The following is a 17681-nucleotide window of genomic DNA, read 5'->3' as shown; positions in this document are numbered from 1 at the left end:
TGTTATTTTGGGTGAGGCGTGGGGAAAAAAGATAATGTTTTTCTGTTTTGCCAGACCTCTGTGTACTCGCATTCATTTCAGAGTATACCAGATCTTAAACCAGACTTAACTTTCTTGGCAGAACAACAGCTGGAATGATGGGGTTTGCTGCTGAAGTCAATAAAAAGCAGTTCTCATGATAGTATTAGCAAAACAGTTACTGACTTGTAATAGAAAGTAATGATGATCTCTATACTGGTGTAATGAGAATACACTAGTAAGTGGTAGTTTGGCCTTGTTTTGATGGTAGGCATTTTGTTTAGGCATATGAGTTTCATGAGTAGGACTAGGAGATGCCAGATAATTACTTTACAGAAGTACTCTTTGTCAGTGAGCATCCTGTAGTATCCCCATTTTACAGCCAGGATTCTGGGGCACCAGAATTGCACACGAGTTCTACGTAGCAGCTGAGAACTAAATCCAGCACGCCCATGTCCCATACTTGTAACTTAATTATAACTCCATCTTCCTCTTTGTTGCTAAATGTTCAGTGATCTCTGATTTGTGGTCTCTAGTGAGGAGAGGCTCTTTCTTAACAGCTAAGAACAAGGAGAAGGGTGGTGTGTTTGTACTTTGGGCTGTTTCTCTTAATTATAAGGTTGTATATGACATAGGAACTACATCAGTCTGTGTGAACAAACTCTGGGGCCAGTGCTGCATTGTGAAACTGATGCTTCAGCGATCTGATGTGTGTGTGAAGGTGGCACACACTGACAAAACAGTTTCAAGCACTTTCAGGAAGCAAACTGGAAAAAAAAGGACAATGAGAATTGTTTTGTGCAGATTCACGACTTGTAAAAATTCTTGAAGCAGGGTAAATGACAGAGCTGGGGTAACTTTACGTAGCTGTGTTTGTAGTAGTACCAGCTGTTCCCAGATACCTGCTAAAATCCCTGTTTACCCTGCTGTGATGGAAAACTCTGGACTTTTTTTGCCATGTGGTAGAGGCAGAAGTTTGTTCAGAGAGAATTCCCATCCTCCTTCCCATTCATCCATCCACTCTTGGAAGCTGCAATGCAAAAGGTGATGGATGTCATGAAATCATTGGTATGTCTTCGCGTCAGCACAAGGCAGGCTGTTAAATAGGTGTTGCTTCTTAACAGCTTTGAATTCCCACATCTAAACCCTTTCTGTTGGGTTTAATACTTTTGAGGTGAGTTAACAGTTCCAGCTGGGAGGATCAATTAGAGTCTGGATTCCATTTTTACTGTGGTTGGTGAACCACTTGCTGTGCAATGACTATTTCAGTATACCACTTGTAAGGTAACAGTTTACATTGCCACAGTTTTCCCCTTGCCTGCTTACTTGTTCTTTGAGCCAGAGAACTCCTACAGTTTACAGGGGAAAAATTACAGAGTTGAAATTTACCACTGGGCAGACTATCATGAAATGAGCCTCCAGCAGTCATCACAACACGTGGGTTATTACAGCCTTAATAAAGATGCAACTATTCAGTGTCTGGGTCAGCCAGTGTCTGCAGTGAAGTCATACCCTCAATATCACTGTGGGCATTTTCTCCTAGATGTTTTGTGATGGTGACGTGGCTATGCCTTTGCAGACCTCTAGACTACAGACTTGTGGAGGAGTTCGTTGGTATCATTTGCATTGGTTTTTAATGCATCCTGACTCGGCTGTTACTTAAGCATTCACAAGCCACTTTTGTTGTCTTTAGAAGATTGGTTTTGGCTTCTTTTTCTTTTTTTGAGAAAATGATACATAACCTATAAGAAACTGTCTTTTTTTTGTTGTTGTTTATTTGTATTAGAGGGATCCAATTTGGTTCTAGTCTCTGGGAGTAAGTGTGTTTGTAGATGGGAAATAATGAGGCTTGGCTGAAACAGCCAGTTCTGAAATAGCTATGAGAACCACCTGAAGGCCCTTATAAAGTCTAGCAGTTGAAGCAGCAGTAGCTTAAAGGGATGCATGTGCCACTGTTTAAAACTAAGCCACATATGGATTGAAGGGTTTTGTTGGCTTATCTGTTTGTTCCTTTAAAAATGGGTTTTAAAAAAGGGAGGGGGAAGAGGGGAGTATCCGGATGAAAACAGCAAGAAAGCACCAAGCACAGTCTGAATAAGCATGTCCCATATCAACAGTATTGTCTATCATTTTAAATAAACGTCAATGAATTTCCTGATTCTGGTACTTTCCCCTTTTCCTTCTGATTAGAATATGTTGTAACACCTTTAATATTTGGTTAGTTGTTTTGGTCCTAATGACTGATATGCAGTGTTTATTTTAATGTATTTCACAAAGTAGTGAGTGGTTAGGAAAAGATGGAAAATATCACTGTTTCAGTTTTAGAAATGGAAACCTGAGGTATAAGTGTATCACTGTATATGATAGGTGACTACCTGAGGGCCCAAAGGAGGTATGATTTTGATACAGTGACTTAAGCTGTAAGAGTCAGGCAGCTTGGACCTGATGCTCTTTGTAGAGGCAGAGCTCAGGTGTGAGGTGATCCACTCCCAGTGCCTGAGTTTCTGTTGCAGGAGAGCGAGCTGGTACCCTCTGGGTTGTACCAGTGCATAAGTCAATGTCTTGGCACTGTGGACAGTCAGACAGCTTGAGTGTCTTAAGATTGGCTTTAAGATAGCAGTGTAGATGTAAGTGCTGAGAGGCAATTGTGTGAGACCTGATCCTGGATCTAATACATAAAACTTACCCACAAACTCTGTACTGTGTCCCTGTGAAGGCCAATGTTGTCTGCCTTGCAGTATGCAGTGATGATTCTCATAATGGTATTCAGTAGGTTGGTCAAACTTACAGCTATGTAGATAAAGTAACAATAGATGCGAGTTACTGACTCTTTTCATTAAGGTTTTTACTTGTGTTTCTTAATTTCACACCTTTTTCTACTTCCCTAGTTCGTTCAGGACAGACCTGCTCTTAGAAAGGCAGCTCCTGCTGTGTGCTTGGGCTTTGCAGGAAATGGGAAGCTCCAGAAACTGCATGAAATTTTGCTTGTGAATGTTTTAACAGCTTGCTTTTCTCCTTCCCTCCATTGCCCTAAGGACACTTGCACTTTGAATATTGATGTGTACTAAAAAGGTATATTCCATGCATTACTAACTGTATCCCTTGCGTGTGCAGTATGCATATATCTGTTCCAGAATGTATACTTTGAAATAATTGTACCCACTCTTTTTACTGGGGGAAGGTAATTACAAAGACAAGCACATTGCAAAATAGCCCCCTTTTTATTTTTTTTTTCCTTGCTGTACCAAGTTGTCCCTCACTGACTAAATGCCTTAAAGCAGGTTTTGTAGAGAGGAGGAGTGTTGTTCATTGAGATTAGTAGGTGTGGCTGCAGGAAAATCAAGCAACCCTAGTAGAAGGTCTGACCTTTCAGTAAAGCTACAGGGTGCAGTTCAGCTTTAAGATGCTCTATCCAGTATGAGTTTCACTTACATTTTGACTGAGTGATTTCTCTCTCTTAGTTTTTGGACAAAATGAAACCTGTTTTGATAGGTTTGGTTCTGGATCTAAATCACCTCTAACTTTCTGACTTCCAGGTGGAACATCAGTATTCACACACATTTACTGTGACAGTAAGGAAAGCCACAAATGTCACAAAAGGAGCGATTGGTGACATGCGTGAGTATTTCTCTATTTTGTCTCTTTCTTCTAGGAGGCTGTTGCCATAGGCAGGGGCAGATGTCACGTCAAGCTTGTAATGCATTAAATGATTTAGTGGATTGGTGGGGTTTTTTTTGTCTTGCTTGTTAAAGCTAGGACAACATACCCATTTCATTGCTCACTCACTCTAACTCAGAGAGCAGATTTGCCGCTCCTTCTTTCCATTGATCCAAAAAAGCTGAGCGAGTTGTAAACAATTTGCCTACAAGCAAGCAACACCTACACTTAGTTTTTTGGCTTAGTCGGAAGTGCTGTTCTGAGTATAGTGAAACTGGCAATTACAGTATCTTCAAAAGGCTGTGGTTTGGTGGTGGGAACACTTAAAAAGAAAGAAGCCCAGAGCTCTGCTGAGTCAATGCAGTAAGAAGAAAAAAAAGACAAAAAAAATTTCCAAAACTGATAAGTGGATCTCATGGTGGGAGAGCTATATAAGACACCAGCATTTCTTCCCCTTTCTGTTAGGCTTCTGAGCCTCCGGACTTAGTAGCTGAACAGGAAACCACTAGGAAGAATGACCCATGAAAACTCTTGTCTGCTCTTAAGGGGAGAAGAGGGAGAGAATAATATATTGGCTGAATCTGTAAAAAGAATATTCCTGCTTCCTTGATTATGACTATGACTGTTTTGCTGTCAGGTTGTTTCTCCCTTTCTGTGGTGCTTCACGCAGAGCATTGCACAGCCCAAGTCTTCCAGTCTGGGACTGGGAGGATGAGTGTGGTGCCTCATTCCTGCGCTCTCATCAGGCTCATTTGACATGCAATTGTTTCTCTCCCAGCATGTTCCTGGAAACTGCTTTCAGGTTAAACTACAGCAGCTGCTCTGATGCACAGCTTTGGTTCATTGGGTTAACATATTTTTTTTCGTAATTAGTGTCTACTGTTGATATTAAACTTGGGGGTTAAGTGGGAGGGACAGTTGGAAGGGGAACGTTCAAGACTCCCAAGTATGAGGGGAGCCCTGGCAGGAGGGGAGAAGAAGGAATTGGGAATCTATGTAGCATCTACTGGGGTGAAGGAAAGGAGCACACAGAAAAGATGCAGTGGGGTGTTTATCCTGGTGGCCTCTGAGAGGGTCTTTATGTAAGAAGACCATGGGAAAAGTGCTGTAAAGAGGAGAACAAAGGGCCCACAGGTTTGCATGTGTAAGAAGATGGGTGAAATGGAAAGACACAGGTTCTCAGACACAGAGGTCTCTGGCATGAGACAGTGTGGGGAACATGGGAAAGGAAGAAAGGGGGTTGAAATGGGGTCCCCATGATATGATATTAAAGGGAGTATGGAAAGGGTGAAGAAAGCTAGAAGACCATGGCATTATTCCCCTAGGACAAGTATGGTCCTGTAGTGTAAATTCCAATTATTATCCATCAATATAATTCGATTTTTTTCCAGACAGAACTCTTATCTTACCAAATCATCAAAACCAAAAAGCTACTCAGGAATAACTCTTTATTTTGATAAAACCTGATAGAACTATGCTCAAGGGCCACTGAAACCTGCTTGGTTTCCTCTCTGAGGTAGCTATGAGTGCTGCCTGAGGCACCTGCAGTCTGGGGCATCTCCAGGTGAGCTTCCAGGTTTCTGGGGCTTGTTCTTGGAGTCCTGGCAAATCCCCTGAAGCGAAAAAAACAGATCATTGCTTCTGTTTTTATTTTGGGAAAATGAAAAATGTTTTTATTTCCCATGTATATACAAAGCTTGGTGTGTTGGAGCCTGGAGGCTATTTGATCAAATCAGTAATCATGTTAATTACTTGAGAAAGATGCATGAAGCTGTGAGCGGTGGAGGGTCTTTACAATTGATCGTGGCAGCCAATATGAATATAAATATTTATATATTTATATATTTATATTTAAATTTGATTTGCCAAAACTGTAAGTTGTTGAAGGAATTTCTGAACTTTTACTTTGGGTTTCTGATCCCAAGGATAGGATTCACCACCAGGGAGAGTGGCTGTGATACATAATATGAGATGCCTTGGTTGGGGTGGGTACCTGAGTGTTGCTCTCCCATAATGAACCGTACCAAGCTGTTGACTGTTCTGGTGGGTTTCTCTTAATTTATTCTGTTGTTGTTGCTCCAGTTTGTGTAGACAGTGACTGCTCTGTGAGCAAGAGAGGTAATTTTTACATTGTGGTGGTGATGGAGGTCCTGGGGAACATGAGAGATCTTGTATAATGTTTTGCTTTTCTTCTTTTTTCCATATCAGTCTTTCCAAGACTTTCTGGAATAGCTGTGAAAGATCTGAGTAAATCTAAGTTTATTAAATATGTGGAAGTGCTTATGATTTTGCTGTTTGTGTGGTATTTTTCATCTTAAGGATTTGAGGTCTACCTCTGCTCAAGGAGTTTTAGATGAGAGGTCTAGGTGCCCCAGCTCTGTGGGTAGGCATGGAGGGCCTGACTTCTCTGGCATAGTTATCCATGCCTCTGTCTCCTCAAGCCTAGGCTGGGGAAATACGCAGTATTTTAAGCAAGCTTTTCAAGATTTCTTGAGCTCTTCATTAATGGAGAGCATGAATCGTTGTGTCATCCTTAAAACTAAGTAACAGATGCCCGCTACACTGTAACTTCCTCAGGCAGTGTGTTTCCTTGAGTGAACAGTTCACACATGCAGCACTGCTGATTCAAGACATATTTTAAATGTCCTGACTGATCTGGGTGGCTGGAACAACAGAGGAAACTGGTGCTAGGATAGCTTCCAGCCCTCTCTTTTTATTTTATTTGGCTGAGATTTCCCATTGTCTCTGTAAGCTTTAAAATTTTTGTAGAGTGATCTGACAAAGACAAGCAATCAAATCTGAATCTGGATCATACCAGCATCTGAGTAGCTAAGCTACAGTAGCTGCTTTTGTTTCTCACTGATAAAGTACATCAAAATAAATGAAAATGGCAATAATTGCATCACAGAAATTTTCCATGCAAATGCTTTTCATATATGAAGGAAGTTAGTCTACTTATGCCAGTTTGTCATTCTGTGAATGTGTGTGTGTGGATGATAAATGAAAATTACGGTAAGAATGCGTGACCCAGGATGTTGGGGGGGGGGGGGGGGGAGAAGTTTTGAGAGCAGACTCCCTCTTTCCCAGGAGTTCATTCAAGTTCCTTCTTAGTTCAGGTATTTACTGTTGCCTTTGTATAGGAGTACTTCCTTTACTGATTTCATGTGTTTTAATTTTATGTTGTCCCTTTCAAAGTGACTCTCACACTCTAGATACTGTCCTGTCAACATCCAATTGATGCAGCTCTATCTTTATGAAAGATTTAAATTCTGTTTTAGTGACTGCTGCTTTAATAGCTGTGCTCAACTCTTCCTGCTAAGTCTTTTTACAGGCTGGAAGATTTATGAGATGAGCAACTGCAGCAGATATGTGGTGGGTTGACCTTGGCTGGCTTCCAGGTGCCCACTAAGCTTCCTTATCACTCCCCCTCCATCACAGGATGGGGGGAGAAAATATGATGAAAAGCTCAAGATAAGGACAGGGAGATCACTTACTAGCATCACAAGCAAAACAGACTCAATTTGAGGAAACTAATTTATTGCCAATTAATTGTAACAGAGTAGGATAGTTAGAAATAAACTAAAAACACCTTCCCCCCTCTACACCTCCCTTCTTCCCAAGCTCAACTTCACTCCTGACTCTTCTATGTCCTCCTCCTGGGTGATGTGGGGGGATGGGGAATGGGGGTTGTGGTCAGTTTATAACACGTTGTCTCTGCCACTCCTTCGTCCTCATGCTTTTCCCCTGCTCCAGTGTGGGGTCCCTCCCACAGCATAAAGTCCTTCATGATCTTCTCCAACATGGGTCCTTCCCATGGGCTGCAGTCCTTCAAGAACTGCTCCAGCATGGGTCTTTTCCATGGTGTATAGTCCTTCAGGAATGTACTGTTCCGCCGTGGGCTCCTCTCCACGGACCATGGTTCCTGCCAGAAAAACTGCTCCTGCGTGGGATCCTCTCCACGGACCGCAGCTCCTGCCAGGAGTCTGCTCCTGCATGGCATGCAGCTTCCTTCAGGGGACATCTGCCTGCTCTGGTGTGGGGTCCTCTGTGGGCTTCAGTGTAGATCTCTAATCCACCATGGTCCTCCATGGGCTGCAGGGGGACAACCTGTGTCACTATGGAGGGAATCTCTGCTCTGGTGCCTGGAGCACCTCCTCCCCCTCCTTCTTCACTGACCTCGTATCTACATAGTTGCTTCTCTCACATTTTCTCCTTCCTCTCTTACAGCTGCTGCACCATGTTTTTTATCCTTTCTTAAATATGTTATCACAGAGGTACCACCAGTACTGCTGATGGGCTCAGATTTGGCTAGCAGCTGGTCCGTCTTGGAGCCAGCTAAAACTGGCTCTGTCCGACATGGAGACAGCTTCTGGTATCTTCTCACAGAAGCCACTCCTGCAGCCTCCCTACCCCCCTGCTACCCAAAACCTGCCACATAAACCCAGTACAAGATGGCATATCTCAAAATCTGCATGGTTTTGGTGAGGATTTAATTATCTTAATTGCTTTGCTTTGTGCTGGTCACAGGGGTCAATAGACCTTGTAAAATCACTTCTTTGACTGGATCTTTTGGAAAAGGCATTGTCTCTAGTCCAGTGAGTTCTTACATAGAGGATGTTTAGTTTTGAATCTACTCCAGATACCACACTATACTGTAGAGCCTTTCCATACTTCTATGACAGTACAAGAACTTGTACAAAAAGACCAGAATCCCAAACTGCAGCATTCTGGAAGAGAAATGCTTGCAAACTGTGGTTCTTCTTTCCATAGGATCTGTCCCCTTCTGGATTTTTTGAGGGGCACTTGGTGGAAAACTGAGCCAAAGGAAGCATCGTAAAATTTGTCTTACATCTTTAAAGATCTATTTTTCTTTAAGTATACTGGCTTTCAAAACAATTGGTAGCACCTACAAAGGAAGCCAGTTGTATGACTTTACTTTTAATGACCGCTAATCTTGCTTAATCCTGTTTTGAATTTTCAGCTTCTATTTGCTTCATCTACTTTTGATGTTATGATAATAAACAGTGTAATTCCAGGCATTTTAAGGAAAAAGTCTTTTCTTACAAACGTTTAAAGTTTGGATAGCTTATGGCACTAGTACTCAGCTTCTGTCCCAGTTTCTGTCCACCCAGTTGGAATTAAGGATGCATTTCCACTGTAGTTAGGCTGTTCAGATAAACAACTTAAAGTATTGGGAGCACTCCTGTCAACAGAGCTCAACCCTGGTTGCAAAACTTGCTAACACGGAGGTGGAAAGCAGCTTCTCAAGTGGCTCTTGGCATGGTTAGCCCATGCTGGTGCAACCAGCAATAGATGTCCCCTGCAAGTCAAGGAGAAGTTCTTCCACTGGGGCAGTGTCACTGATATGCTTCCTGGTTGCCTCCTGCTTCTCCAAAGGAAATGAGGAGCTGTGGCATTGCGTGGGATGAGCGTGCACCTTTCCCTGCCTGCAGTGCCAGCCTGGCCCTGGCTGTAGGATCTGCTTTGGCAATGTGGAGGGAAAGAGGAGGTGATGTACAGTGCAGTTGCAGTCACCATTTCTCTCTTCATACACTGTTACCCTGGGATTGTGTTCACTTACAGCCATAGCTCTTGGTGTTGAAGCTGGCTCATTTAAAGCCAGCGTCACAGTAGTTTAGTGCAGTTTAGGCATATGTATGCAGTGTTTTAAGCCTGAGCTAGCTGAAGGGGAAGGAATTGGAAATTTCCCTGCTTGTGTCGGAGCAGGGACAGAACGGTTTGTGTTACAGCAGCTCATTCAGGACTAATCCAGCTGTTCTCTGGATCACAGCTGGCTGGTCTTGCACCCTGACTTAGCTACAGTATACCTGATTTAACTGTTGAAGTGTCATCAGATAATGCTCTGCCTGCAAGGCTGTGAAGCAGGACCTGATTTTTGCAAGGGAGCTTCAAGAGGAAAACAAGCCAAACTCCTCCCCTTTGCCAGCCTAACAGCCTGGAAAAAGTAGGTCAGAGTTGGCCAATCTTCCAAGTCCTACAAGCTGTACATGCAGATCTTCACGTGGCCAGGAGCCATAAGATGTATTATATGCCTAACAGAGTAAAGCAGAGGAGGAATGCTGAAGTATCTTGCAGGAAGGAGATAGAAGTGTTCCTGTTTGGACCCATGCTGCTCCAGTCTGTGCTAGGGTGGCCTGGATGGGCAACTGAGTCCCAGGATGACCAAGCTCTGTGGGCTTCAGCAACCCCTTTTGATTTGACTCTTCCTGACAGCCCTTGTACCAGCCCTGCTGTTGGTCATGTCCTGTAGTCGTCTGTGCTCCATCGCCAACCATAGCAGTTGACTGGCTCTAGAGCCATAGGCTGGTGCTGAAATATGTATCCTTAAAAGATGTGTATCTTCAAAAATGAACAATACTAGTAACAACTGCTTATGAAATGTCTATTGCAGATCTCAGTCTAACATTGAGGCAACTGTAGACTAGATTTCAGTTTCCTTGACACATACAATGTTTTTGCCCTGTTGTAGGGTTAGCCAGAAGCAGGGAGGTGAAAGTCATGTTGGAAACAGGTTTGTGTGTTCCACAGTGAAACTGATCCAGAAAATGCTTCTCTTTCCAGTTGCAAAAATATATTTTCGATGAGAACCAAATTCTGGTTTTGAACACTTGTCATGTCGTTATTGAGGCAGGGACTGTTTCTGTAAAATGTTAGTGAAAACTTGTTTTCATCCTAGAGGAAGGCTCTCCTCTTGCTCCATTATACTGTAATGATAACATATAGCAGTCATGCTAGCTTAGACCAAGGACTCATCTTCCCTTGATATTCTGTTTGAAGAACTTCCTTGTGTCCCTGCCTTTGCCAAGCTGTGATCAGCTGCAGCTCAAGGAGAAGGGAGCTTGATGGTGACTGGGAACTGTTTCTGTTTCATGTGCTCTCATGTCCCCAGGCAGAACTTTGTGGTGGGGCTTTCCTTCAGGGAGCTGTGGACACCACTGTTTCTCCAGTTTGAGCCTTTCACTCCCTCCATTTAGGAGGGGTCTCCCTCCTTTTATTCCGTTTGTCCTCTGTAATAATTTGATTTCTTCCTGCTTTCTTTTTTTTCCCTCTCATCGCCCTTCCCAGGGAAGGCTTTGAAGTTTTGTTAGGGTTAAGCTAATGCCTGATCTAAGGGAGAGTCAGGAAGAACATAAGTCATAGTCAGATACAAAGGAAAAATACGAATGGGGTAAGCATGTGATAGTTTCCCCTGATCCTCTCCAAGCACTCAGCTGGCTTCAGTAAGGGACTCCCTGAGCTGGTTGTGCTTCTGATGTACTTACTAGCCCTCACTGACTTTCTCTTGCACAAACTTCACTGGTTTTCCTTGAATCCACATAAGTCTTCTCATCCAGCTCCAGAGCGAGTTCTGCAGGTTGCTATCTACTGCATGAAGACAACTTTTAATTTGTTTTGAAAATTGGTTTTTAAAAGTGTGATTTGAAGCATCCTCTGGTTACTTGCATTTTGCAGGATGCTATCTGTTCCATGTGTCAATCTGTACCAAAGAAAAGTTCTTACTCATAAATAAATGTGCTAATTTATATATTTGTGACTGAATGTGTTCTGAAAGGGAGGAAAAAAAAAATCTTTTAACCTTCATCACTACGGAAAGGAATGTTTTTGTAAAGCCTGTCACTAAATACTGTGCTCTATCAAAGCATCTGGCCAACAGTGTTATAGGACAGTTGAAATACAGGGAATGTCTGCTTAATGCTAGGTTGTGCCATGCTTAGTTGGACAGACTAACTCAGATGCACAATCATCCCTTTCCCTTCATGGAGCCTGAAGAAGCTCCCCCAAAAAAGGGAACCAAAAGTGCCAAGGCTATCCAGATGTCGTGATCACAGGTGAGATGTTGATATATAGCCAACCAGATGTCTCAGTGAAGAGAAAGGTGTGAGAACTAACTGAGGTATGGCCCTGATATAGGAACCAGAAGTGCAAAAGAGCAAGTTGTGCTAGAGGTTTAGGGGGAATGAAAGGTCCTGAAGGTAGTCATATAGGATCTTATATGCGGCGGGTTGCTGATTTCATGTGAGAACTACAATTAATAGATAACCTGGTCTGTCAGCTACCAGTCCTATGAGAGACAGTGGAGTTGTTATGGCCTGTAACCATTCAGAGTGTGTAGCTAAGCACTGCCGTACTCAGGGAACATTGCTATGTACATCGTGTTGCAGAGGATGGTTTTAGTACAGGAAGTGTGATTATTCTATAGATCGTTGCATGATTATTCCCTGGTAATGGCTGTCGTAGAGAGGGAGGTCCTCTTAACATTGGTGTGCATATGCTGTTCTGACTAAGTGCTTCACAATCCATTCTTCAGTCCTGTAAATGAAATGCCTGTAGTAACCTGACCGAGTAGTGAGGTTGGGGCAGATGCAATTCACAAGTGTCACTTTATTTTTGAGTTTCCTGTAATTGCTTCAAGTAGCAATGATGATGGTTTTACTAAGATATGGTGTTTATATAGCCAACCTGAGCCTATACTTAGCTACAGTTCTGCCCAGTTAGGACAGCTCCAGGTTTTTAAAACGATCCTGACAGTTGTCTGAATTAAAAAGTGAAGGGAAGAGGCTCTTCCCACTCAAAGGTCTGGAGGCTGCACTTCAGCAATATAGTAAATCAAGCTCTAGGGCTGCTGGTAGAGGACCAAAACCTCTAAAGCCTCATGATACCAAATACAGCTCCAGCGTAAACTTGTTCTGCAGATTCAGAAAATGTTGCCAGTTTAAATTTGTATTAGCAGACTTTATGCCAGACTAGGAATAATCTATACTCCATCAGCTAACATAAATCTGGAATAAAAGTCATATTGTGGGTTTTGAGTAATTTACCAGGAATGTGATGATATGCCTAAACCTACTCTAGACCAAATTATCACTGCCCCTATCTGGCATTACCTTGGACCCACAGTCATAGCTGAACTAGGCAGCCATGCCGCCTGTTCCTTCTCTCCTACTTGTGTCTTTGTTGGCAGAGTGAAATGTTTCACAAGTTTAACACTGAAAAAGCTCTTAAGAACTAGGTATTTCAATTAATTAAAATAAAAACCAAACCCCAACCCCTTAGATTCTGTCACACAACTAGAAAACCAGATTTTTCTCTGGGCTATTGCAAGCTAATGTTTTAGTCACTTTTCACTGCTGTCTGTCTGCAAAGGAAGCTGTACAGATAACCTAGAGAAGTATTTTTTTGGTCTTGGCACTTATACAAATTCAGTTTGAACCTACTGAAGGGTTCAGCTGACTTGTTTGGGTTTTTTTTCCTTTCAAGGCTGGATCAGCGAAACCACTAGTGGTGTCCCACCCCAGTAAACTGAGTGGCAGCGCACAGCCTGTGCTGGAAGTTGAGTTTTTTCCGTCACTTAAGTAACGCTGGAGATGAAAAGCACTGTAATACAAGGCACTAATAATGTCTAATAAACATATTACCCAATCACAGGATTTCTCATAGCATAGCTGCTGCTTTGGGAGCTGCCTTACTTCACTTGTAGTCATCTTCCGCTCATGAAATCTCGCACTGTATCATCCCCTTTGCAAAATCCCTCTTGAAGATGAAGGCTAAAAGCCCTGGCATTCCCTATAGTACCTTAAACACAGGTAGCAAATAGCCTGTCACCTCCTCTTTGGGAGTCCTTACTGGTAATCTCTCTGTGTACTCCTGGATATTTTAGGTTCCCTGTGGCTTTCTGGCATGTCTCCAGACTCCTAGTCTAGCATCTGTATTACTGCTAGACTATGAATTTTTCTGTTTGAAGACTCACAGAAGTATATGCTCCAAATGAATGGGAGGCCTGAATTTATAGTGGACTCAGCTACAATCCTCTTTGAAAATGGAAATTTGGAACATATCTAAAAAGACAGATCAAAAGTTCAGCCTGGTTGCTGTTAGCTGCTGCAGTGTTTTATGGTTTTGAATGGAGGGCTTGTGATTGTGCGCCTGCGGTAGCTTTTAATGCGGAGATTACCTAAGAGAGTGATGAGATGTGTTTGCACGTGGCAGCCTGACACAGCCAGTTCTGCTCCTGGCATTCCTGGGCTCTACCTCTTCAGGTGGGAGAAGAGCTTCTTGGTTTCCAAAATCACACTGCCAGCCTCCGCAGCAAAGACGCTACATACTTATTTGTTGCCTGTGAATTGGCAGGGAAGGTGCACCAAGCTGATGTCTTACCCTGAGCACCCAGAAGCGTAACTGGACTGTTTACCATCCCATCACACAGCCAGGCAGCATTGCTGGCTGCTATATGGGGGACCTTGCGGCCCTGCCTTTTTTCCATTCCTCTTTCCCTGTCTGATACTGAGTTAATTAATCAATTACTGGTGCTTATGTTCTCCTGAACACAGGAGACATCTTTTTTTAGGCCCTTGTGTTAGCCTGTCCTTTCACTAATGTGCAGCAGAGCAAGGGTAAGCCAAATCTAATAATTCATATATTTGCTATAATGTTGTTTGGGAAACATTAATTATTTGGAAATTATTGATATTTGACAATTATTGATAAGTACTGTTTTTAATAATTCCCTTTTTAAAAACTGGAAAATCACATTAAACTGGGAAAAAACATTATTTTAAAATTCATTACATTTTCACCTGACTGTGGCAGAGGGATCAAATTGTATTTCCATGCCACTGTGAAGCATATTGTCCAGTGAGCCCCATAAAATTAACTATTTGAATAAAAATGCAGTCATTATTTTTAAACACACATCAAAACTATGTTTCTGGCCTAGGAAGAAATTCATGTAGCTCACGCCATGCTGGTTTACTGTGATCAATACAGCTAACATTCAACCCATTGAAAATGCCTTTGTGCCCTCTGCTTCGGGTTTCTCTAGGGAAATGTTAGGTTTGATAACTTCCATGCAATTCAGAGGAGCCCTGCAGCCAGACAGCAGTGAGTATGTGCTGCACAGCCTGCTCGAGCTCCCTTGCCCAGGCAAAGCCCGCTTGTGCATAAGGCACAGCTGGCATTTTTTAGCTTCCTTCCCCTCGGAGGAGAGGGAGGTAGTCCAGCAGTTCCTGTTATTTGCTTGGCCTCAGTCAACCCACTCAGCTGCATGTAATTTCATGCTAACCAAGTTGTACTGTAGTGCAATAAGCCAAAAAAATGGTGGAAAGTAGACAAAGATGGTAATTCAGGACCTAGTAAGATTTTATGGATGGGGTTGCACTTAATGATGGAGGACGTTGGTTAACCAGAAGGCAAAAAACTCTGATGAACCAAACTAACATAGTTCTTTAAGGAAGTTCTGCCATTGCTGGAATATTTCTGTAATTGCATAAACATGGTACCTGGAGATCATGGGTCCAAAAAACCTGGATCCAGATTTACTTTCTATAATGGTGATGCATATATTACCTGAAATGAAAGTTAATATAGTTTTATTTAATATCCATTGTGATCACAAGTGTTTATGACATGCTGATGTGGAAAAAAAAGACAAATTCTTATGGTGCAGAATTTTTTTGTAGCAAACCAGATTTTGGAATACTTCAGGAACTTTGCATTTCTTTTAACTTTTGATGGACAAATGTGATAAATTTCAAGGTATGATGGTAGTGGCTTCATCCGTGGTATTTTATATTTGAACAGGCTTTCTATAGTTTCTTTATGTCTATTATGCTATTGAAATAATTGAAATTGGAGTGACTGAAATATGAATTATACATCTGAAATATTAATTATATTAATATGGGGGCCTGATGACAGTCATCTCACCAAATTAGTAACATAAGATCAAATGGTTTCCAGTCATTGTAGAAAATTTTACAGGTTACTTTAATAGACAGATTGCTTAAAGCATTACTCATTTTTAATGTGAAAATAATTGATCCTAATTCTGTCCGTTGTGTGTTTCACTTCATGATTCATAATGTAATTCAGAGATAGAATTCTATAGCAATTACTTAACCAGGAGATAAATCAAACAAGGAAAAGTCATTGAGCCCTTACTTCCTACCTTTCAGTCATTTCTTAAGTCAGTGTGTTTAAAAGTAACACTTTAAAACTTTTGCTTTTGTTATTGGATATCTGTCTTCAACCCCTGGAGATTTGGTGGATGCTGTAAATCTTACAAAAGGATTATTATGAACATTTTGTTAATTACCTTTATAATTCATTTAGCTATAAGCTGCTAATTGCAGGACCCTCTGTTAGTTCCGTTGACATCAATACTGAAACTCTTATTTTTAATGTAAAGGTGGGGTTTTAGATACACTTGTACTTAATTGTCAGTTCATATTCATTTTTTCCTGAGAAATACTAATGGAATCTGGTCCCTCTATTCCAGAGCGTTATCTATGCCTTTATGTATGAAGCTTTTTGACACTGGGAGAAGTATGATGTTTTAGTTGCATGCACATGTTGAGGCACTTACTGTAAATAGTCAAAGAGTGCCAGGAAGAGAGGAATATGGAATCATACCATACAGTCACTGTCTTATGGTAGTGCATGTGTCCATTTGCAAACCTTCCAAGTTTTCCATTTGCAAACCTTCCAAACTTTACCTACATTAAAAAGTTGAGATGCACTGCAGATAGCTAGCCCACAAATTATGGAAAAGTCATGTGAGAATGCTTGTGCAAAGAATAGCCCGGAGCCTAGCTGAGCTATATAGAAACTTCATTTTCTTCAGAAGTGTCCTGAGGAAGAAGTACAAATACTTACATGTTGCTTCTTTTGAAAAGTCTGTGGTTGGTATTTCAAGTAGGCTGCTAAAATAAAAGAGCAATTCCATGACAGTGTTGTCCCTACATAGATAATTCTCTTGTACTGATTATACTCACAAAACATCAGCTTTTGACCCATAAACCATTTCATAAAGATGCTTCCTTTTAAAATAAAAATATAAATAACAGCAGTGATCAAGCTACTTTTCATTTGCATTTTCAGATTAGTTTTTTTGAAAAACATACCTGGCAACTCAACTAGCAAAAACACAAACAGGAATAAATACATCCATGCAAAAGGATACACACTCTGTCTGTTTTATCTGCGTTTGATAACTTTAATGTTTTGAAATACATTAAGTAAAGACTTTTGTGTTACTTGCCAGATTGCTGGTAGGTAGATTTTGGTCCCCAACCAATAATAAGGAGTAAGATTTTGATTACTATAGTATAGGTTATAGCAGTATCTTAATCAGAGCATACAGTCTTCCAGTATTTTTCCTCTTCGTCTGAAGAAGGAAGTTATAAAAGAATAGATTTTCATTTTCTTAACTGAAAATAGCACAAAATAAACTTTCAAACATGAAAGGGCAGATGATTAACTCTTTGCCTCGGGTTAAAAAAGATAATAAAGGCAGGGAGTGAGGGGGCGGCTTGGCAATACTGAGTTACGAAGACTGATTTTTCTAAGTTTAGTTGTTCTGTGCTTTGGGTTTAGTTTCTGTTTCAACATTTATTTGGAGTCTGTCTGATAGGAAGTTAGTAATGGCATCTGTATGCCAGCTGTGCAGTGGTATGGGGTTTCCACATGCTTCAGGATTTTGAATACAGATAAGAAACCATTTGTTGTTTGAGTTTAAAAGAAAAAATTAGGGTTTTGTAACTTAGAGCTGATCACATAATCACATAAAAAAATTGAACGGAAAGGGAAGCACTGATGTTTTGCCCAGAACGCTGTTCAAGTACTAGTATTTTGGTTAAAAACCAAGCTTTTCTAGGCAAGTTCAGTCTCTTGGCAGAGCAAGTCTGTGGAGTTTATTGCCAAAGTAGTGGTTGATGTCCCGACTTACAAGATGAGATCTTGTCACTGCTGGTTTCGGTAGATATTTTGCTGTTTAGTTTCAAGGGGCCTTGATTCCTTTCTTTCTGGCACAATTTTGTGTAGTAATTCAAGGGAGGTAATGTATTCAGTAAGAGTTGGGAATTAGTTGCATCTGCCAGTGAGAAAACAGATTTAAAAAACACTTGGGGTGGATCCCCCTGTTCTCCCGACTTTAAATAAGAGACAAGATCAGACATAAATTCTTAGGAGCTAATAAAGATTGCTATTTA

At 41.4% G+C, this 17681-nt stretch overlaps 1 protein-coding gene across 2 annotated transcripts in view; it reads left to right on the top strand.

Annotated features, from left to right (window-relative positions):
- Positions 1-17681, top strand: part of PLA2G4A (phospholipase A2 group IVA) — an 84556-nt gene that overhangs the window by 20560 nt on the left and 46315 nt on the right. For both annotated transcript variants that reach the window (XM_075507813.1, XM_075507814.1), the window contains exon 4: positions 3555-3636. In XM_075507813.1, the coding sequence (XP_075363928.1) occupies positions 3555-3636 (82 nt within the window). The remainder of the gene's footprint in view (positions 1-3554; positions 3637-17681) is intronic.

This window comes from Mycteria americana, chromosome 7, assembly GCF_035582795.1.
Source record: "Mycteria americana isolate JAX WOST 10 ecotype Jacksonville Zoo and Gardens chromosome 7, USCA_MyAme_1.0, whole genome shotgun sequence".
Taxonomy (NCBI): domain Eukaryota; kingdom Metazoa; phylum Chordata; class Aves; order Ciconiiformes; family Ciconiidae; genus Mycteria; species Mycteria americana.
The sequence above is the reverse complement of the archived record's forward strand: the minus strand, read 5'-3'. Positions and strand labels throughout refer to the sequence as shown.